The sequence below is a fragment of the Equus asinus genome, chromosome 1 (assembly GCF_041296235.1).
Source record: "Equus asinus isolate D_3611 breed Donkey chromosome 1, EquAss-T2T_v2, whole genome shotgun sequence".
Lineage (NCBI taxonomy): Eukaryota > Metazoa > Chordata > Mammalia > Perissodactyla > Equidae > Equus > Equus asinus.
The window spans coordinates 131,736,901-131,760,761 of NC_091790.1; the positions used below are offsets into that span (position 1 = coordinate 131,736,901).

Below are 23,861 nucleotides of genomic sequence, written 5' to 3' on the forward strand. Positions count from 1 at the left end.
TTTTAGTATTTAATTGAAATATATAAAGTTAAAATTAGCATTTAGATTTTAAGGCTATTATATTTTTAAGTTTTTACTGAGAAATTTTCAAGTATATACAACAGAGATAATTCTACAATAAACCTCTGATTACCTATCACCCAGATTGAACAGTTACCAAGAGTTTGTCACATTTGCTTTATCTCTTTTCTTTTTCATTTTTTGCTGAACTATTTTGAAGCAAATCATGTCCTTTGATTCCTATGTACTTCATTGCACATCTCTAAAAAATGTGGGCATTTTCTCACATAATTTCATAATCAACCCCTGATAAAATTAGGAACAATTCTTGTCATCTAATGCTCATTCACACCATATTTCCCCAGCTGTCTAAAAATAAAGTCTTTTTTGCAGTTGATTTTTTTCAAATCAGGATTTGAAGTCATACATTACATATAGTTATGTTTCTTAAGCCACTTAATTTAGAGCCACTTCTCCCACTTTTACTTTTCCTGTCGTCATCTGTTTGCAGACTTTTCCTATTGAGCATCCAGCATTCTGGATTGGTTCTTTGTGGTTTAACTTGTTCCTCTACACCTGTGCTATCCAGTACATTAGCCATTAGCCACATGTGGCTGTTGAGGACTTGAAATGTGGCTAGTCTGAACTGAAATGTGCTGTAAGTGTAAAATACTCACCAAATAGTATGAAATAAAGAATGTAAAATATCTCATTAATAACAATAATTAATATTGACTACATGTTGAAATGATGTTTGGGATATATTGGGTTAAATAAGTATATTATTAAAATTAATTTCACCTGCTTCTTTTTAATATGACTACTAGAAAATTTTGAGTTACAAATGTGACTCTTCTATTTCTCTTGGGCAGCACTGGTCTGTATCCTCTCCACTCAGAGTGGACTGGCTGCATTAGCATCATCTGGTAGCAGAATCTCGGGCTCCTCCCCAGACCTACTGCATCAGAATCCATATTTTAACAAGATCCTCAGGGGATTAACTGACCCATTGCAGTTTGAGAATTACTGCTCTGTGCTTTATATCCTGTAAAGTATATCCTCTTAACTCTGGATTAGTGGTTCTCAATCCTGGTTACACATTTGGAATCACTCAGGGAGCTTTCTAAAATATTTTTTGTAAAATGAGGATGGCTGACTCTTCCCTCCAGAGATGTTGATTTAATTGGTCAAAGGTGGGACGCAGACAAGTGTGTGTTTAAAAAGCTTCCCAGGTGTTTCTGATCTGTAATCAGCATTGAGAACCACTGCTCTAAGGTGCTGGGTTAAATTTGAGTTTAACTTTTATAACAAGAATATTTTGTAGGGGTGCCATATATGTCGTATTGGGAAGCCCACTGGTTGTCCCACTTTTAGTGACCCTAAGATTGAACAGTAGATTTAGGTAGCGACAGCCTTATTTCTCCTTTGTAAAAGGTCCCACCAGCCTTTCATCTAATGGCTTGAACTAGGGATGAGCATTACCTGGAGCACTTGATTCATTAGCTTTGCAAAATGGTGATTTCCTAATTGTTATTCCTTCTATGCTTATTGGCTGGAATCATCTATAACGAAGAAATTTCCCTCATTAGCTAGGGCTATTTGGTGGTTACCATTACAGTTCTTATAGGATATTGGTAATTTTCAGAATAAGATGCTGATGCCCTACTTAGTTACCAGTAAGATAAAGATTTTGTTTTGCTCGCTCTTCTTTATGAACTTCTTATATATATTCTCTTGTATAATGTGAACTGGCTCATACAACATTCATAAATAAGGGGATGATGTCAGTATAGCATAGAAATCACCTTGATTCATAGTTGATTTTTCCTGGAGATTAACATTTCTCAGCAACTCCAGCAGAAAGCAGAATGCACTAACACAGGCAAATACTGCAAGCCACCAAGAGATGGCACTCTCTCACTGTACATAATACTCATTCACCTTGCATTCGTCTGGTTCAGCAGAGGTGCTTGTTTTGTAGTTAGACCAGCTTTGTGCATTTTATCCTTGCCTTCCTGGCAAGCCTCAACCCTTCCTTACACCTTCTTCCATCAAATGGATTTTACGTTGTTGAAAGGTTATTGTAATATTTCTTTACTTAATAGGAATTTAACAAATATTTTAAATTGGGTTTGAAGTTTTATTAGGATTGTTGTTTTTTCAGTGTTCTAGTTAGAAAGTTGGATAAGTTTTGAGTTGTCAGCTCTTAAGCCTGTCCTCCCTGTAAAACCAATTATTTTCAGTGTGTTCTTGCAGAACACTTTTGTTTTGTTTCTGCATTATAGCAGAAATGCCTATATTCAGTGTGCTTCTATCACTTACATTTATTTTTCTTTTTGATGCTCAAATTGTCCCGTCTTTGTCTAATGAAAACCCCCTTAAATTAATTCCTGTGTCCTCCTGACATGACCCACTTGTCTTTGATAACTTCCTTGCTTTCTGGCACAAGATATCCTAGGCTCATCTTGTATATTTCCTGCCCCAGACCTGGAATCAGCCATTCCTCTAAGGATCCAGGGTTTATCTCATATTTTAAAATGGGAGGGAAAATAAGGTATTTGATTATTGTTTTGAAGTTCTAAATTACTCATTAATGTTTCTTTCTTCTCAAAGGATACTGTCCAGTTAAGTTCTAAAGTGCAACCAAGGTTGAAAACCCCTACTGTACTAAGAGACTTGGTTAGATTTGGGTTACTTTTGGAGCAAGAATATTTCATGGGTAAATAATGTGTAACTTTTGGATACCTGGCTCCTTTTTAGGCTTCTTCTTTCTAAATGTTTTACTTGAGGGAAAAGTGTGATATAAAGTGAATCTTTATCACATGGCTATGTCTAAAATAAACAAAGAAACAAAAACACACAAATAAAGAACATTTTCATATTAATGTTATGAAAACGCAGGGTGTTCACAAGCTAAATAAGCATTTTCCAGTTCTGGAAATCTTTAAATGAATAAAGAAGAGAAAATTCTCATTACTCCTCTTGATACTAAATTACTTTTGTAATTTCTCTGATATTCATTCATTCATTTGACAAATATTTATTGAGAGTGTATGAAGATCCAGGCCCTGTTCTAGGTGCTGGTGACTAAGGAATAAAAAAACATAGTCCCTGCTTTCAAAGAGTTTACATTGGGTGGAGGGCAGAGACCAACAGTAAACAAACTGCATCTGAGTGATGGTGCTGTTCCTCTTCCAAAATTGTCACGAGAAGCTGGAGGTCGGTAACTCTGTTATCCTGTGTTACTAAGAGAGTCAGGGGGCAGAGTGTACACAACCCCTCATGTTTGGTGGCTTTCCCTTTCTCTGACCTTCAGTGCTCTCTACCTAGCCATTCTGCCTATTAGCCTAAAATTCTGTGTTACTATAGTTATGATATATTAGATCCTTTATTTTTGTGAAGATTATAGCATAATATTTTCTCAGTATGCCATGTCACAAATAGCACTGGAATACATTTTAAGAATTACAGCACATGAGACAATAGGTCATAAGTGGAAAATAGCAAAAGTTTGCTGTAGTGGTGTTAGGCATTTTGCTAGACCCATTCTCAAAACTTATCTCAAAGCCATGGGCTTCAAATATATTGTCTTATCAGAATTAAAGATTGCTTCCTGTCCCAGCCCTGGCTGCCTAGTGGTTAAGTTTGGTGCACTCTGCTTTGCCAGCCTAGGTTCAGTCCCCAGGTGTGGACCTACACCACTCATCTCAGTGGTCATGCTGTGATGGTGGCTCAGATACAAAATAGAGGAAGATTGGCAACAGATGTTAACTCAGGGTGACTATTCCTCAGTAAAAACATAAAAAAGATTGCTTCTTATCATGGACTTTTGGAGTTGCTTAGGAATACTTGGAATCAAAGATATTAAGTCCTAAGTGCCAAAGGTTATGTGCCTTATGTTTATCCAGCATCTGAAAGTCTAACTTCATCATGAGTATCAGCCTAGTCTCTGAGGTAAGTGAGAAAGAAGCAAAGTAAGGGAGAGAGGTATAATCCTCAAGTTTGGGGACACAAGATAAAGAATCAAACAAATGAATAAAATAAGAGCTGTGAATTGGCTAAACACTGCTATCAAAATACAGAGTATAGAATTCTAACTCTTTTTTAAAAACTTGTAACAACAGACTTAAGCCTAATCCCTGAAAGGAAGGAAAGAGACCAAACTGTGGAAATTTTATTTTTTTCTCTTTTGTTTCAAGTAATGAATGTAATATTCAGGGCTCAAAAGAATGTAGGATTTCATTTTTGAAACGGGGGTACTCTGTATTTACAGGGAATCTGTTCATGGATTTTGAGAATAAAAGTGGAGGGAGTTGTTGGGAACACCAACATTTAAAAACTAAGTGGAGGAAGGGATCTCTACTGAAAAGAGACCAAGACGAACAGCCAGGGAGATATGCAGTTCTGTTATTATTTCACAAGAGAAAAAAGATGTTATATTAGACTCACCTATGGAGCATTAAAAAAATATCATTGTCTGGATCCCCACCATCATAGAATCTCATTTCATTGATCTGAGATGAGATCTGGGTATCCCTTTTTTTTTTTTTTTTTTTTTTGAGGAAGATTAGCCCTGTGCTAACATCTGCTGCCAATCCCCTCCTTTTTGCTGAGGAAGACTGGCCCTGAGCTAACATCCATGCCCATCTTCCTCTACTTTATATGTGAGATGCCTACCACAGCATGGCTTGCCAAGTGGTGCCATGTCCGCACTCAGGATCTGAACCGGCAAACCTCAGGCCGCCGAAGCAGAATGTGTGAACTTAACTGCTGCGCCGCCGGGCCAGCCCCTGGGTATCAATATTTTTAAATGCTTCCTTGGTTATGTGAATATATAGTCAGAATAGTGAACCACTAGACTAGAAGTTCGTCTGTTGTGATATCTAGCAAAGCAAAATATTTATTATGCTCTTGACAATTTAATTGCTTCCCTAAACGTTAAAGCTACCTAGATATTTTATCTTAAGCAAGAAAGGTGCATTGGTATTTAATTTCCAATAGGTTTGAAGTAGAGTATATTCTATATTTGCTATCTTCCCTTACAGATTAGATTATTTTTCAAGGTGCATTTTCTTTAAGATTCTGTATTGTTCTTTAGATTCAGAAAAGTGAATGTGACCATAGCTTATTTTGATAATGATAAAATTTGCTGGTTTTCTTTTTTTTAAGGTATGCTTTTTGGTGAGGAAGATTGGTCCTGAGCTAACATCTGTTGCCAATCGTCCTCTTTTTTTTTTCTCCCCAAAGCCTCAGTACATAGTTGTATATCCTAGTTGTACATCATTCTAGTTCTTCTATGTGGGACACTGCCACAGCATGGCTTGATGAGCAGTGCACAGGTATGTGCCCAGGATCCGAACTTGTGAGCCCTGGGCCGCTGAAGCAGAGTACACAAACTTAACCACTCAGCCATAGGGCCGGCCCCGAAATTTACTGTTTTATAGTTCAACATTTGTTTATTCTACTGATGTTTATTGAGCCCCTCATCTGTCTTATATGTTGGGCTTGGTGCTAAGAATACAGAAATAAATTTGTTCTAATTCTTGTCCTCACAGTGCTTACAGAGGATACAGACGTATAAACAATAAGAGCACTAAGGTGTCCCTAGTGCTATGATAGAGGCTTGTACCTCTACAGTGGGAAACAAAGGATTTCATTGTAAAGGAGAAGGAACTGGTAAGAAGATAGTGATGCTTATGCTAATTCCTTAAAGAGCTTTAGACATTTGATAGACTAGTATGAGAAGAGACGGACCTTCCAGGCAGAGAAAACAACAAAAGCAAAAACGGAGAGAGATTAAAGAGTCCAACAAATATAGGAAATTGCATGGTGGCTCCTTGTTACTGAAACTTAGAGGGCAAGTGTCCATGTGTGTGTATGTGTGTGTGTGTGTGGCCAAATGAGAAAGGACTTTATATGACATGCTAAGGAGCTCTGTGAAGTTACCAATATCAGATTTCCATTTTAGAAAGATAAACCTTTGAAATAATATTTTCTAATTATAAACAAATATTTACTGAGTACCTACTTTGTTCTAGGAACTCTGCTAGATACTGAGAATTTAACGTGAATAAGATAACTTTAAGGATATCAAAGTCAACTAAACAACTGACATCTAAATGATGTGATGAGTATATAGGAACATGTGTATATATGTACAGTAATAAAAGTATAGACACTTTACAGAAGTAGCACAGGAGTAGTGGTCCAGGGAAATCATCACTAAGAAGTTGATATTTGAATGGGACTTTTCAGGAGTTCTCTTGGTGACCAAGAGAGAAGAAGAGAAGGTTATTCTAGGTAAAGGGAAGACCACATTTGGAAACATGGGTGCAGAATACCATATGAGGAAGATTAGTGTAATAAAATATTATTAGAAACAAATAATTTTTCTGGGAACATTGAAATATTGGGACTGGACATTTTTATCTGAGATAAGCCTCTTTTGAAAATTAAAATGCCTATAAAATTCTCCACATAATTTGAGGAGAGGTGTAAATATACCCTTCTTGATGGCTCATATTTATGTGACAAATTCTCACAAACTGAATTTTAGCAAATTGCTTAATGGACATCTTGGATGTGGAATGCTAGTTTTAAAAAGAGATAGTAAATAATAGTGCATTTCTACTAAATTTGTTTTTTCTTTGAAAAGATTGAGAAATAAATTTCCTCCTGAGAAGGCATAAAGGATTCACAGTGAAGTCTTTGGTGTTAATAATCAATCCAGAGTCTCATTGTATTCTGCTATATTGTACTGTACATAGTTAAGATAAGCTAACAATAATCATGTGAAGAATAAATATAAACCTAGGAAAAATAAAGTTTCGGCAGCAAATTATATACTTATATGTAGTGTTAATCATATTATGTAGAGGGTATAGGGAATTTTCAGGCTTTAGCTAGGTGCCACAGAATAAATTGTAATCATTGAATGTTTCTGTCAGGCCAAGGAGGGCTTAATAAACTGAGCTATTTTTCCTTTGAAAAGTAAAACAGCTCTTTGAACCTTAACTGAAAACTATCCTGTTTTGTTTCAAACTATTTTGTAGGAGAGCTGGACTTCATATTTCATAGAGAGGTTTTGTGTTTATAAATCCATAGTATTTTGAATTCACATATATCCATCAAAGACATGCTCAAATCAGACAATTCAGGGTATATTCAAAGAACTCATGAAACAGTCAGTTGATAAATTAATACTAACACATAGTTCAACATAGTTACATATAAAAAATAAAACTTTACTTTCAAATGGTATATTTTTACTTGCCAAGTAAAAGAATTTTATACAAACAGCAAGATAAAGACTCTTCAAGGATCTAGAATCCAATTATTGGGAGTGGTAGAATATAATAAGAGGAGAATTTTAGTTGTACTTTCTGGACTCTCTCTTTTGAGGAACTCACTACAAAAAAATATGATAATCACAGATACTTTTAGATGGTTGTTTCTTCACATATTTTAAGTGCGTCTTCCACTGCCTACCTAATACATTTACTTGACTTAGTTGTAAAGATATTTCTTCACTTTTCATGAAAATGCTGTCTGTGAAATATTTTGTAGATTTAATTTAAATTTTTAGGTTTAAAACTTAAATTGAGTATAACAGAAACACAAAAGATAAAGAGAAAAGAATCAAATTACTACAAAAAAATCATCAAATAACAAAGGAAGACAGCAAGAGAGGAAGAGTAGGACAGAACAACTGGAAAAGAGACAAAAAACAATTAACAAAATGGCAATAGTAAGACCTCACTCACTTACCTTAAATGTAAATAGGTTAAAATCACCTATCAAAAGGCATAGAGTGACTGAAAGGATTAAAAAACAAGATCCAATGATATGCTGTCAACAAGAGACTCACTTCAGATTTAAAGACATATATAGGCTGAAAGTGAAGAGACGGAAAAAGATATGTCATGCAAATGGTAACCAAAGAAAGCAGGGTGTCTATACTTAGATCAGACAAAAGAGACTTTAAGTCTAAAACTGTCTTTAGAAACAAAGAAGGTCATTATATAATGATAAAAGGATCAATTCAAGAGGAAGATATAACAATTATAAATATATAATATTTACATATATATAAATCAACATCAGAGCACCTAGTATATAAAGCAAATAAAGACAGCAAAAAAAACTGTTATAACTAAAAAACAAATTTAGCAAAGTTGCAGGATACAAAATCAGCATACAAAAATCAATCATGTTTCTGTGTACAGACAATGAACTATCTGAAAAGGAAATTTAAGAAATAATTATATTCACAATAACAATAATAAAATACTTAGGAATAAACTTAACCAAAGAAGTGAAAGACTTGTATACTGAAAGTTTAAAACCATTGACAAAGGAAAGTGAAGACAGATAAATGGAAAGACATCCTGTGTTCATGGATTGGAAGAATTAATATTGTTAAAATGTCCCTACTACCCAAAGTGATATACAGATTCAATACAATTCCTTTCAAAATCTCAATGGCATTTTTCACAGAAATAGAAAAAACAATCCTAAAATTTATATGAAACCACAAAAGACCACGAAGAGCCAAAGCAATCTTGAGAAAGAAGAACAAAGCTGTAGACATCACATTTCCTGATTCCAAAATATATTATAAATTTACAGTAATCAAAACAATATGGTACTAGCATTAAAACAGACATATACACCATTGAACAGAATAGAGAGCCCAGAAATAAATCCATGCATCTACAATCAACTGATCTTTGACAGGGAAGCCAAGAAGACACAATGGGAACAGGATAGTCTCTTCAATAAATGGTGTTGGGAAACTGATATCCACATACAGAATAATAAAACTAGACTCCTCTCTTATGCTGTTTACACAAATCAACTCAAAATGGATTGAAGACTTAGCATAACACCTGAAACTATAAAACTACTACAAGAAAACATAGGGAAATAGCTTCTTGACATTGCTCTAGGCATTGATTTTTTTGGATATGACACCAAAGGCACAGACAACGAAAGCAAAAATAGAAAAATGGGATTGCATCTAACTAAAAAGATTCTGTGTAGCAAAGGAAACAATCAACAGAATGAAAAGGCAACCTATGGAATGGGAGAAAATATTTGCAACATCTATCTGGTGAGTTAATATCCAAAATATATAAGGAACTCATACAACTCAATAGCAAAAATAATAGCCCAATTAAAAAATAGGCAAAGGACTTGAATAGACATTTCTCCAAAGAAGACTATAAATAACCAACAGGTATATGAACAGATGCTCAACTTCATTCATCATCAGGGAAATGCAAGTCAAAATCACAATGAGATGTCACCTCACACCTGTTAGAATGTCTATTATCAGAAAGACAATAGATGACACGTGTTGGCAAGGATATGGAAAAAGGGGAACCCTTGTACACTGTGGGAATATCAGTTGGTGTAGCCACTTTGTAAAGCAGTATGGAGCCTCCTCAAAAAGTTAAAAATAGAACTATCTTATAATCCAGCAATCCTTCTGGGTTTTTGTCCAAAGGAAATGAAATCAAGATCTCAAAGATATATCTGGACTCTTATGTTAATTTCAGCATTGTTCACAATAGCCAAGAGGTGGAAACAACTTCAGTGTCCATCCACAGATGAATGGATAAAGAAAAGGTGATATATAAAGACTCCATGTCTATGTAAACACCCATACACACACAACAGACTATTATTCAGCCTTAAAAAAGAAGGAAATCCTGCCATTTGGGACAACGTGGATGAATCTGGAGGACATTATACTAAGTGAAATAAACCAGATGCAGAAAGACAAGTACTAGATGATCTCACTTATATGTGGAATCTAAAATAGTCAAGCTCATAGAAGCAGACAGTAGAATGTTTGTTACCAGTGCCTTGGGAGAGTGGGAAATGGGGAGCTGTTGGTCAAGGGGTACAAAGTTTCAGTTATGCAAGATAAGTTCTGGAGACCTAATGTACAACAATGTGACTATAGTTAAGAATACTGTATTCTTGAAAGAATACTGTGTGCTTGAAATTTTCTAAGAGGGAAGATCTTTAATGTTCTCATCACACAAAAGAAGAGGTAACTGAGGTGATGGATATGTTAATTAGTTGAGTGTGGTGATTATTTCACATTGTATACATATATCAAATCATCAAATTGTACACTTTAAATGTATACAATTTTTAATTGTCAATTATACCTCAGTAAAGCTGGGGGGCAGGGGGAGAGATTGAATTATGTCTTTTTGTGGCCAAATTCCTGAATAATTCCTACTGAGAATCTGAAGAGAAATTAGCTATCTAGCAATTTAGAGGTAAATACCACAGGGAAGTTCTTAAAATTAGCTATGATAAATATTGATAAATATATTATTGCTACTTTCTTATTAAATTAAACAATTTTCCTTTAGTGTATCTTTCTGTAGCATTATTACCTTAATGAGAGAATGTTAAATTGACTTGTATAATACATTTAAGTTACAAGTAGGATCTACCTCATCTAGAATCATTCAATTTTTACATTAGCTCAGTAATGTTAGCATTGGTTAGAGTTTTAATTAAAGTTAAATGCCATTATCACATTTTTAAATTTAATTGCCAATGATTTTGCACTATGAAATAACAGTAATTATTACTAATTTAAGATGAACCTATTTTTAAGCTTGGCCAAATGAGAAAAATATCCCCATTCTTCATATTAACATCAATTGGATTACCTTTGAGTAGGTCTTAAAGTTAACTAGGTATATTTTGCTTGTTCTAAGGTAAGTAATAGGATTCTTTGATTGCAAGCAACCACAGCCAGCTCTTAGGCACAGATGGAATTCATTAGGTTGATATCAACAACTCATGGAATGTACAGAAAGACTGGAAAAGTAGGCCTGGAAAGAGGTAGGCTGAACTACTTCAGAGAGTTGGGAAGTAGGAACTTCAGGAATGTCCTTTGCTGGTACATTTTGGTCAGGACCCTAGTGCTAGAATGAATAAACTGCTTTGTCTGTTTATTGCTCTAAATAGACTTGTCAAGATTCAGAATTCAGGGATGGGGTTTTCAATTTAACTTAATTCACTTGCCTGTTCCCTAGTGTACTGGAGTGGTGAAAGAAAGGGCCTTTCTCAAGGATCCTTCAGGAACGTCTTGTTTTCATAGAGGGGCAAGTGCCAGGATTTACTGTCTCCACATTCCCCACAAAAGGTGGAGAAACAGATGTGGCATGGATGAAAACTGCCTATTCAATACCCTGAAATCTCTTATCTCCTGTTTTAGAGGACCAGCTTCCCATAGGAGACAATAACATTAAGATTTCTAAGACAAAGATCTAATGACAATATCTTAATACAAAGATTCTCCATGGACGAATAGTGTGTAAAACTTTTGTGAAACTTCATTTTTTTTTCTATTTTATGTGGTATAAAACTTTTCACTTTCCAGAAAGAATATATTCTAAATTGAAGGGTTTTCAGTTACTTATCATTAACTGAGTTCTACCAATGTCATTTCCTCACAGATGCACATCTACCTTTGTTGCATCCTGCTCTGAATATTTCCTGTAAGCCAGTTATGATACTGGAGTTGAGTTTTCCAGTGACATTCACTAGAGACTCTAGAGAGAGGGAATATGTGAAAGAGAAAAATCTAGTAAGAACTGGAAATAATGGTAGTTTATTATAGTAGATTCTCTGGCCAGTATTCCCCATTTCTGCTTTACATGATTTTTCTGTCAATCTTAAAATTTTTCTAATCACTCTTTACTGTTTTCATAAAAACCAACATTCAAGTACCTTAAAAGTCCTTTAAAAATTTTTCATTTTCCAGTGAAATGAAATTGTTGGACCTAGCCTAAAAGAATACCTTAATGGGATACATTGTCATTGACTTCTGCTATTTCACTTTTAGTATTCCATTCTGAGAGAGAATCTAATGTTTACATCAGATAATATTTCTTTATGGACATAGCAGAGCAAATATTTTTAAATGCACACAGATATCCTGTAAAATCTGAAATATTCATATGTAGCCTGTCAGAGACATATGAATGGGGTTACTCCATTAGAATCATGGTTAACAACCAGAGGTGTTATGCAGGCTGATTTTCTCTAGTGTAGCATTGTCTTGCTAGCACACCCTTGACTCTCTGCCACTCACAACAGGACTGTCGTCTCTGAAAGTTAGTGGCAGGCACATATTACTTCCTGCTTCTGAGCTGATGGCTCAGAACCTTGGTACACTAAAGTCATGGACTCCTGTTTGAGGATGTAGGTGCCTAGGTGGTATTTTAAGGCCCTTTAGAGGTGGAATAAGACCTTTGCAAACGGAATTATGCTTTCAAATTATCTTTAACCACCAGTTTAAATGTTGAATTAGTCTTGTGACAGTGATCAGTGGGTTTGTGAAGTCGAAATTTTGGCAAAAAGCTAGTTCTTTGGCAAGTTATTATTAACGAGTAACAGTTCTAAAAAAATGAAAGTAAACCATGAGTTGTTATAATGGCTTCATTCTGTAGTTGAAATATTTCCAGTGGATTATATTGTTCAATGCAATTGTCATTGATTTAATTATTTTCATGAAGATTTATTAGTAGTCACTGCTATCAAAAACAATTATGGGAACCTCATGGATTTTTTATTTTATATTTTTCTGCAGTTACTTTTATTTTTTATTCATTTTAATTGTTTTTTGTTTACTGAGTTAATACATTGTGAATTGTATTGAAGCTAGAAAATCATACACATGGAATCTTTACTTTCTTTCATGTTTTAGCTAGTATCTGATAAACTATAACTTTAGGATATCACTATTGTTTTTTAGTTAAGATGTAAAATTCAGCCTGAGTCCTTTAGTGATACCTCTGGAAAAGATAGGCAATCAGAATTTCACAAGTAGTAATTTGTTGTAGCCAGCAGAGAAAGAATGAAAAATACATATTGCAGGAGACAAAAGAGTCACAGCCCTAACTAGCCTTCCTGTAGTTCTGTTCATAATCTGTTAACATACCATTTTAAAAAGATGAATTTTGGGGGCCTAAATTGATAGCATTAGGTTCCTCTGCCATTATAGAACAGTGAAGTCAAAAGCACTCACCATCTTAATATTCACAGGACTGTGCTAAAGAATAATGATTTAAGATCAAGACAAGAGTTAACTGCCCACCTCACCAACCAGTGGCCTTCCCCAGGAGCTCTGGATGTCAATGCTGTTGCCTTGGATACGTTGCTTTACCGAAAACACAATAAACAGTGGTATGAGTAAGTGTAATACTTTTTTTTCCAACTAATTACAAGTTTAGTTGTGCCAAAACATATGGCTATCCACTTTGGGTTCTCAGTTATTCTTTTTTCTGAATTCATTATTAGTTTACAGCAAAAGTAGGATTTAAGACTACTTTGGCTTGGTAAGGTTAGATTAAGGCAGTGGATGTGTTAATGTTTTGAAGCCAAGGCACCCTGGGGAAGTAAAATATCTGAGAAATTCTTATGCAATATTGTATCAGCTAGCTACTTCTCCTTCTGCTAATCTTCAGCCAGTCCTTCATTAAGTCTATGAGCTGGTATTTAATGAGCTATCTATTTTTTAATTCTAGCTTTGGTGTTTGCATTTGCCTTAGGATTAATTTTTGTGCTAGTTAGAAAACACAAAATTCCATCTCACAAAAGGATAGGGAGATATTTACTTGTTCTTGGTGGATCTGAAGGTTTGGTTCATTTTTGATAAATCTGAATTTTGGAGGCTGTGGAAGATATAATCATTCTGCCTATGGGCCACAAGTTCCTTTTCCTGTTTCTTTGTGCCAGTGTTGGAAGACTATTTCACTTAGTCATAGTTTCCCAATGTTGAGAGAGCTGCAAAATCTTAGCCTGTCTTCCTGTAGATAATCTTCATTTGCAACTTGTAAATTGTAGTACCTTCTTTTGGCTTTTAGCCACTTCCCCATCTTGATAGTTTTTTCAGTATCTTTATTTTCCTATCTGTCTTCTGCTAATTTTCTGATTATTTTCCCTGCTCTCCCTCCATCCCCTCTGTTTTCTCTCTTCTGTCTCTCCCTTTCCTCTTCTCCCTATTTCTCTCTCTTCTTCCCTTCCTTCTCTCCTCCCTCATTCTCTCTCTCTCTTTTTCTTTCTTTCTTTGCTCTTCTTTTAGAGCCCTTGTTTTGAAATTTCACTGGTAAAGCTACGCAGTTCTTTCTGTACTTCCTTGGGTGCCAGACATTTCTACAATGAATGTTCTAGCACAGACATAATTTCTACCCGCTTTATTTGTGATTGTTTTCTTTTATCAAAGGTAGAACTCAAAATAAATTTGACCTTTTGTTGTTAAAGAAATTGCTAGGGGTTTTAATGCTATTTGTTTGTTTGTTTCATTCATTGCTAGAGATGAGCAGGGAAACAGCAGATTATTTACAGAATAAATCAGTAGAACTCTCTTCAACATCTACTAAACGATGCTGCTCAGTATGATTCAAGGTGCTGACTGAGTCTTTCATGGATTGGAATCTAGTTCCCTTTTATACCCTTATGATAGTTAGGAATAACTAGAATATATCTTGTTATGCTGGTATATAATTTTATCTTTCTGTGGCATATTTAATTAATGGAAGGATATTAGTTTATTTGTATTTCTAATTTGTGATTGAAAAACTGAATTTATAGCAATATTTGGTATACTTATCTTGTCTATATATATCATATGAGATACTCTTGGTTTTTTAACTGCAAAAATATTATAATACTAAATCCTGATATTGGGGTAGGGGAAAATCCCCTTTCTTCCCTTCTCGTCTTTTTATGGCTGGACTGATGATAAAATTGACACAAGATTAGATTAACAGGAGAAAAACTCAGTTTAATACATACATATTAGAGATCATAAAGAAATGATGCTCAGAGAATGAACGAAGCAGGCAGTTTATATATCTTTTACACAAAGAAACTAAATTTGTAGGGAATGATAGGATAAAGAAACTTAGATTTGAGGTACATAGTGAGGAATTGAAGAAGCAGGGTTTAGGCTTGAGGTAGTAAATTAGCAAGGTTTGTTTATGCCGGCTTCTAAGCCCTGAATCCCGTAGCTCTGGTGATAAGGATGCAGGGAGAATGTCTTATTTCCTGCTTTCAGGGTGATCAGAGATAAGAGGGTCAGAATGCCCTTTTTGCTTCTCAAATAAGTTTAATTCAAAATAATCCACGTGTTATTCTGGGATCTTTCGGGGTGGCCTGCCTGAGGCCCCAACACTGACAAGTTTAAAGACTAATAACTATGTCTTTTTATTACAATATGTACATTGTCACTTTAATAGTGGGAGGCGAAATATTTTAACCAAAAGACATGTATGTGCCCCTGCCTGCCAATAGAGCTACCTATTAAGGAACCAGTGAGTCTGAGTGGAAGATTTATTACTAGTTGACCTTTGCATGGACTAATGTGACTAGTTTTGACAAAGTATAGCAGCAATAAAAGGAACTGTAATCTCAGAAAAGAAAGCAGTGAAAATGCTTGTTCATCTGAACAAAAAGTATGCAGCTAGGGTGCAGTACTGAGATCACTGGACCTAGAGTTTAAGGTCAGGATTTAATAGTAATCTCTACTTACTTGCTGTGTAACACTAAGCAACAGCTTCTCTTCTTACCTTTTGTTTCTGCACATGTAATACTGGAGGTAATGCCTGCTGAAACAGAATTATAAGGGTCAAAATGAGGTAATAAGTTGCCTGGCACTTAATAGCTTCCTGGTAAATATTTATTTACCTTTCTATATAATGTAGATATATATCTATGTAATCATTTTGTTTATACTCTCATATAATCTTGTATCTTTCATCTTTGGAGAATATACACTCACCCAGCGTCCCAAGCTCTACTTTTTTAGAGTTTGTAAAACCTTGTGTAAAATTAAATGACCATCAAATCCCCAACTGGTCTGAATAAATAATCCCAACTTTTTCATGTAAAAATGGAGATTTTGGATTTTCAGAACAGAGTAGTACTCTATAAATCACATTTGAAACAAATCATAGCTTTTCATCAGGATCCAGTTTTTGCTGTCCTCAAATTTATAATATAAGCCACAGTTCTTGAACTAACCTGATCACTAATTCCTCTTAATTTGACCATATCTTTGAAAAAGTTCAACAGACATTTATTGAGAACCTACAAATTATGGAGGAGGTAGCCAAAACTTCTTTAATAAGGAACATTAGCTCTCTTGAGAATTTCAGAAAGAAACTGACCTTATAATGAGTCATTATATTATAATTACGCCTTCCTGCAAAAATATGGGATGTCTATAGTTATTTCTCTAAGAGTTCTGTAACTTTATTCACCCAGTTAGCTTTGAGAAGAAAGAGTGTGTTGTCTGAATTCATGGACTTGTTGACATTTCTTCAGATGAGCCATTGGATAACTTGGCTATGTTGTCACCTACTCATGGAAGGATCCCTTTCACAATAGAAGATCTTAAGTTTGTTTCCATTTACTCTACTGTTTATAAAAGTTTCTAAATATAATTTCCAGTTTATTTCTTGATTATTTAGACCTGGCAAGATTAGTTATGCTGGATTTCATCTTTTCCTTTATTTCAAACATAGGAATATCATGTTAAAAATTTTTAAAGCATTATACGCTTACTGTAAAAACTCAACAATAAATAAGTATATAAAGCCTATTCCCTTAAGACACATATAGAGCAACTGACTTCTTTTTTGTTTCCAATAAAATCTGTTTTAATATGTTTCTTTATATGCAAATCTACGTCACATCAGCTTGTTATATAATCTTTTTATTTTTTATTTTTTTTGAGGAAGATTAGCCCTGAGCTAACGTCTGTGCCCATCTTCCTCTACTTTATATGTGGGACGCCAACCACGGCATGGCTTGACAAGCAGTGTATAGGTCTACACCTGGGATCTGAACAGGCAAACCCCGGGCTGCCAAAGTGGAATGTGCAAACTTAACAGCTGCACCACCGGGCTGGCCCCTGGTTATATAATCTTGTTAGATTATTGCCAACCTACATTCCCATCCCAAAAGATTAGGTTCATTGTCATCATATTTATATTTTCTACTTAAGCTTTTTTAGTCTTCTAAATTTATCATTGCCTCCCAATTTGGCTATCATTCACAACATTATTGAGAATTAGGAGCTTTTACGTTAAGTCCTTCATGATCTACTATTTAGGCTAATTTTTCTTAATGACTTCTGATGAGTAGATATCACTTCAGATGTATTAAAGGTTCTCATTCCCGTTTTATTTGTGTGTTTCCAGTATCTTTGGAGGAGGAGTCTATAAGCACTGAGGCTGCATAAATCTTTTACATTTTGTAAGTTTTGCATTGACCTGACTCATATATATATTTTCCCTTTCAGGCTCCCTTGCATTCTTCCATTAATTTTAATAGATTAAGAGTAAATAGGTATTATGCTGTAGCAATTGCTAATTTTTTCTTTAAACATGTTTCTATGAAAATCAAACCCAGAATAAAAAGAATAATTTATTTGTTTTGATGCACATTCTTGTGCCTCTATCTATACAGTGTGCATGTATTTTTTATTTTCTGCGTGTGGATAATTCTCTTTCTGTGCATCACACTGTCTGTTGCCCAATGACTACCAGATAATGTAAATTATTATTGACCTCAATACAATTATTATTATATCAAATTATTATTGACCCAATATATCTGTTGGGCAAATAAATGATGCGGATTATCCATATCATTACTTTTAATCATTGATATAAAGTATTAAGATTGTAGAAAAATTTACTAAGTTGAATTCAGTTCTATTGCTCAGTTTCCTTTTAATTTGCCTTTATTTAGTACCCAATTCTGTGTACAGAAGTTTGTATTTGAGTGATTTAAAAATGTTTAAATAGATATTAAATGCAGTGGATTTTATGTCCCAAATGTTCATGACGTAATTCCTACAAGTTTAATTTAAATTATATTTAACAATGTAAAGGCATAGATTAAACTAAATTTTTATATAGTCATAAGGCATGACTCTTACTATCTTGGATTCTTATTTTAATTAAATAAACTATTACTACTTGAAAAATTCTCTGAGAAATAGTAATAGACTGTTAATTGGTTTGATGTGTCTTGTAGGTCACATTTAAATTTTACAGTGTGATGTTAGTGAGTCTAGAATTCTAAGACAGGACTTAGTAGTGACCTTTTAAAGACAGAACTCCCGTAGACAGATAATTTACTCCATGACAACATGTTTATCAGATAGAGCTGCCAGTGGCATTGGAAATCAGGTAAGAATATGGAAACCAAACCCATTCTTTTTCATTACTGAAAGCAGCTCAACTAGATTCCTCCCAGATGGTGGGTCTGTAATCAGTTTCATGTAGAGAAGATACTGTATGGTCCATCTGTTATTCTCTTATGAATAAGGTGCTTAATTTTGACTTGGAATTTTTATTATTGCTGCAGAACATCATTGTCTACCAAATTCTATTTCTATATTCATTGGCATTTGGTTAAGTAAAGCCTATAAACTCGAGAATTGCTCACTAAATGTGACAAAGGGTAGAAAGATCCCAAAATCACTTTGGATTTGGAAGTGTGATATTCTAAAAGGAACTTCAGTAGGTCATGCAGAAAGCTTATTTAGTGTTACTGTTATCAGAGGCTGCTTGTACAGGCTCACTCCCTCAAGTGGGTGTCAGACCTTGAGATTACTGTAAATGTAAGCTGTCAAGCTCTCAGTCCTTACCTAAAATACTCAAATGAATTCTATGTCTGTTTTCTTCTGGGTATTTTGTTGTTTGTAAATATTTCTATATATAATTTTTAAAACTGAATATTAATTAACAAGTTTCCTATGACAAAAACTCAGTGTCAGAAACTTATCTTAAGACAGTTTAAAAAATAGGCACAGAAAAATAATTTGGAGAAGAAACTTATTTATAACTTCCTTTATTAAATTCTTGTGTTCTTGCTTTCCTCTATAGCTAAAGAAATAAAATTTTAATGGAAATACAGTATAATTTACATGGTCTATCTCAGCAAACAAGGCTGTTTTTTAAGAAAGATTTTTAATAAAATAGGAAGCCAAATCTTTTCTTCTTATCCTGGAGAGAAGATAGCATAGTAATTAAGAAGACAAAATGAGAGCCATGCTACCAGGTTCAAATCTGATTTCTTTATGTTCCAGTTTCCTCTGCTCTAAAGTGGGGGCAGTAACAATTCCCACCTCTTAGGGTAGTTGTGAGGACTAAATAAGTTAATATTTATATAATATGTAGAACAATGCCTAGTATTTGGTAAATGCGACATAAATATTGGGTATTTTTTTATTACATGTTGTATAGCTCATATACCTGTTATCTATTATAATTATCAGAAGTTTCCTACAATAGTGGAATTTCCTTTCTGCTGAGACCAGCTAGGCAGCCAGCTGAAGGGCGGACGGAATTAATAGACAGGACACAATCTATATTATTCAATGGGACAGGGGACCATCAGCCTCAAGGACTGAGATGAGGTCCCTTGGATCGCCACATATTTATTTGCAGGTAAAGAATCACAAGGAATTACAATAGCAGAAACTCATGCCTGCAGGGACACGCAGGCCAGAGTCCAAAGGTTCTATTCTTCATCCCCTGAAGCACACCAGCCCATCCCAGGTCATTCCCTTGGGGAGTATCTTAAGGGCAATCAGCAAGGTATGCAGGCAGCGTTCTGTTCCTGCAAGGGCCCAGCGTTCCTAAGCCCCTTGCCTTCATGCCCGATAACATATTCCCCTCCGGCCTGAGAGTCCAAAGCACAAGCAATCTGGTATAATGATTATGAGAATCAGCAGATCACATATCCCCTCAGTCACCCATTTGGAATTTATTTTTCCTTAGTCTTAAAGCCTAGCAAGAATGCTGCTATGATTTCCTGCAGCATTTCCTGCTGCTTAAAAATATAATTAAGAACTTTTATACTCTCGACATTTGAAAAGTCATGTTACAAAGTGAGAGTGCTGCTTGCATTGTAAGCGCGTAAAGTTTTCCCATCACCTCATTCTTCCCTTCATTTCTTAGAGGAAAAAAATAGATACCTGTTGTGTATATCCCCCTTATACTTAATATACATATCTTTGATAAATTTGTAAGTCAGTCTACTCTTGTGTGTATGAATAGAGGATAGCTATAGAAAGATTACTTAACTTATATATGCTTTCCTGTAACATTATTGTAGAATATATGACATTTCTAGGAAATTAGATAGGTTTTGGCTACCTTGGGAAATAGATGTTGAGCCTGAAAAGCATTCCTTTTTTTAGATCATTTATATTTGGAAATAATAATGAACTGTGTTTTCTTATCTGAAATGTCATTACCACCAAAGCTGCATATATCTCTTGAGTTGCTTTTATCCTAACAAAACAAATATGAGGAAAGTTTAATAATAAACCTTCATTAACTTTCCATTTATAACTGAATTTTTCCTCAATTATAATTCATTTCTCATTAATTTGTTTAATAGAAAATGGACTCACAATAGTACATAGATGAGGGAAGGAGGTTAATTAGCTTGATGATGTATTAACACAAATAGGTATTTTATTACCCAACATTTTTTAATACTTCTGAATTCAAGAATTTGTAATAAAAATTTGTTATTGTTATGTAATACATCTGTAAAAATATCAAGGCATTGAAGAATTCTGAAGTGGTTAGGAGGCACTAGGTCATTATTAAGTTTTGTCAGTTTTGTTTCTGCATTAAGAGTAAGGTCTTAACAATTGGTAATAACCAGAAGTCCCCATTTCCTAACTATCTGGATAATAAAAAAATTGGCATAAGGATTTAAGTGTTTGATAAATTGTTTTTCTTTTCCTTTTTTAGTGGATTAAACAGACAGACCTCCAAGGAGGGTGGAGGGAAAAGTGTAATGGAGATCATATTGCAGCCATGATAAAGACGAAGTTTAGGGGAAAAATTGGGGAAATAGTAACAAGAAATTCAATAAATTGAAGAAAACCATTAAAGAATATCTCTTAAAGTTCTTTTTTGTGAGAAGAAATTCAAGTAGTCTTTTACCCTTGTTTTACAGAAAAAGTTATCAAAGTCTTGACCAGTTATCAGCTGAAGTTAGCCTTTCTCAGACTTCACTGGATCCAAGTCAGTCACATGAAGGAGATGGAAAACAAGACACATTAAATTTAATCAGTGAAGGTAAGAAAAAAATCTATTTGAAAATTACTTTTTCCTGCACTATCTATACTTTGGTTGCAGAAGATTGCTGAAGAATAAAAGTGACATTTCTATAAAGCATGCTAGGAATTAAGCTGCCATTATGATTAAAAATGGCCTGCTCTTGTTTTTTTTTTTTTGTATCATATATCTGTGGCTAACCTTCTCAAAGGATTGTCTGTAATTTTTACCATTATTTCCTCACTTCCTGTACTCTATTTTACTCACTGTGATTTGGCTTTTGTGTTTCTACCACTTACTAAAATGACTTTTATCAAGGTGATCAACCACTGCCACATTGCTGAAGTCAGCTCTCTGTCTTCATGCCATTAAATGTCTCAGCAGCTTTTTGGTACAACTGACCACTTCCTCATTCTTGAGTCACTTTTGGAACTTCATTTATTGAGTGTTCTGAAAAACTTGGAGAATAAACATGAAAGAGTTTTTTGGGTTTTTTTTTTAATTTTTTTTTTTTTTAAAGATTGGCACCTGAGCTAACAACTGTTGCCAATCTTTTTTCTTTTCCTTCTGCTTTTTCTCCCCCAAATCCTCCCAGTTTTTTAGTTGTGGGTCCTTCTAGGTGTGGCATGTGGGATACCGCCTCACTGTGGCCTGGCAGTGGTGCCATGTCCGCGCCCAGGATCCGAACTGGCAAAACCCTGGGCCGCCAAAGCGGAGCGCACGAACTCAACCACTCGGCCACAGCCACAGGGCCAGCCCCTGAAAGAGTTTTATTTTTTCCTGTTACCTGTTCGTTGTGCTCTATCAACCCCTGTTTCCAATGGGTTGCATCTTCCTGAACATCTTGGTCTAATTCCATAACTTTTCAGGCCACTTTCAATTATCATATTTCAGTTTCTAAAACTCAACGTATTCATTTTTCTATGTCAGTAGCTTAGTTGGTTCAAAGTTCTTTTCTTTCCTACCCTCAGCATAGGCTAGAGCTGTGACTCCAGCACTTTGGATTGGACAAGTGGTGCTGGTATGATATGGTGCTCACATCTTTTATATCTCCTTCTTCCCAGCTCTACATCTGCTTATGTGTGTGAGGGCTATTTTGGAAAAGACAGACAATTCCTTACCTCAGGGGAAGCTGCATTCCCCTATGCCTCCAATTTCTCCCCTTTCTTCTCCATTGTAGTAAAGGGCACCACCATAGGCATTATCCTAGATTCTGCTCTTTCCTCTTAAAAAAAACCCGCAAGTCAGTTTATTAGCAAGTCCTGTCAGCTCCCCATACAAAACATGCTATCTACATTGACTCATCTTCTTCATTACTACAACCCTAGTTTAAGCCACCTGGAGCAAGCCTCTTGCATGGACTACTGCCTCAGCTTTTTCATTGCTCTTTCATCTCTCATTCTTGCCCCCTCACAGTCTATTCACCATACAGTAATCAGTGATCTTTGAAAACATAAATCAAAAAATATTATACTGTCACCTAAAATTCTCCAGTAGTTCTCAATGACAATCAAAATAAAATCCAAACTGCTTATCATGGCCTCCTACATGATCTTGTCCTTGCCATCTTCTGCCTCATTTTATACCATTCTTTTGCTTGTTCTCGACACCCCAGCAAACTGACCTCCTAGCTGATCCTTCAAGCTGGTTCCTGCCTCAACTATCTTTGCACCTGCTTTTCTCCTAAAACTTCTTTTCTTTTTGGTGAGGAAGATTGGCTCTGAGCTAACATCTGTGCCACTCTTCCTCTATTTTGTATATGGGACGCCGCCACAGCTTGGCTTATGAGTGGTGTGTAGGTCCATGCCCAGGATCCAAACCCACGAACCCCAGGCTGCCAAAGTGGAGCACACAAACTTAACTGCTACGCCAGTGGGCTGGCCCCTAAAACTTCTTTCTTAAGGTCTTTGTATGGTAATCTCTTTGTCAGGTCTCTTTTCAAATATCATATCTTCAAAAAAGATTTTATTGTCTGCCATACCTTAAGTAACCACCCCCATCTCCATATCCACCCCATCCCAGGCACTCTATCATACTGCCATACGTTATATTATGATTCTTGTCTATAACGCCTCACTAAAAGGTAAGCTTCATAAGGGTAAGGAATCTTATCTGTATTTTTCACCAGCATATTACTAGCGTCTGACACATAATAGACAGCTATTAAATATTTGTTGATAGAATAAGTATATATAATGAACGAGTGTTATAAAATGTGAGGAACAAGGTATGGGTAGTATAAAGTAAAAATTCAATTAACCAGAAGGAAATTGTGTTAAGCTGAATTTTCTGCTTCTTTTAAGATGGTTGTTCTCAGAGGGTTTTAGTCTATCTTACTAGTTTAGTAAGTAGTGTGTATTGACTACAAATTAATCTTTCTTGATGATGTGGATAATGAAGATAACATATTAGGGTATCTTAGTGCCACTAATGTAAATGGAAGAGTATAAACTGGATTCATCATCATAATTTAGAATATGTATATTTAAAAAACTTATCCATACTATCAGTGGATTTATTTGTGATGACTCTTCATGTAAAAGACACATTTATTTAGGATTTTTAATCTAACTTCTACTTATGGGCATTTTAATAGCAAGAGGAGAAGATTAATAATGAATATTTTTACACTGTAAAAACAAATATAGAAGAGGAGGGAGGGATGAATAGGTGGAGCATACAGAATTTTTAGGGCATTGAAACTACTCTGTATGATACTAAAATGGTAGATAC

General features: G+C 35.0%; 1 protein-coding gene across 6 annotated transcripts in view; it reads left to right on the forward strand.

Annotated features, from left to right (window-relative positions):
• Window positions 1–23,861, forward strand: part of RUNDC3B (RUN domain containing 3B) — a 144,117-nt gene that overhangs the window by 98,851 nt on the left and 21,405 nt on the right. For 4 of the 6 annotated variants that reach the window (XM_044767829.2, XM_044767838.2, XM_070507782.1 and 1 more), the window contains 2 exons: window positions 13,081–13,227; window positions 21,028–21,149. In XM_044767829.2, coding sequence (XP_044623764.1) covers window positions 13,081–13,227; window positions 21,028–21,149 — 269 coding nt within the window. The remainder of the gene's footprint in view (window positions 1–13,080; window positions 13,228–21,027; window positions 21,150–23,861) is intronic. The other 2 variants (XM_044767846.2, XM_044767850.2) reach the window with 1 other exon arrangement.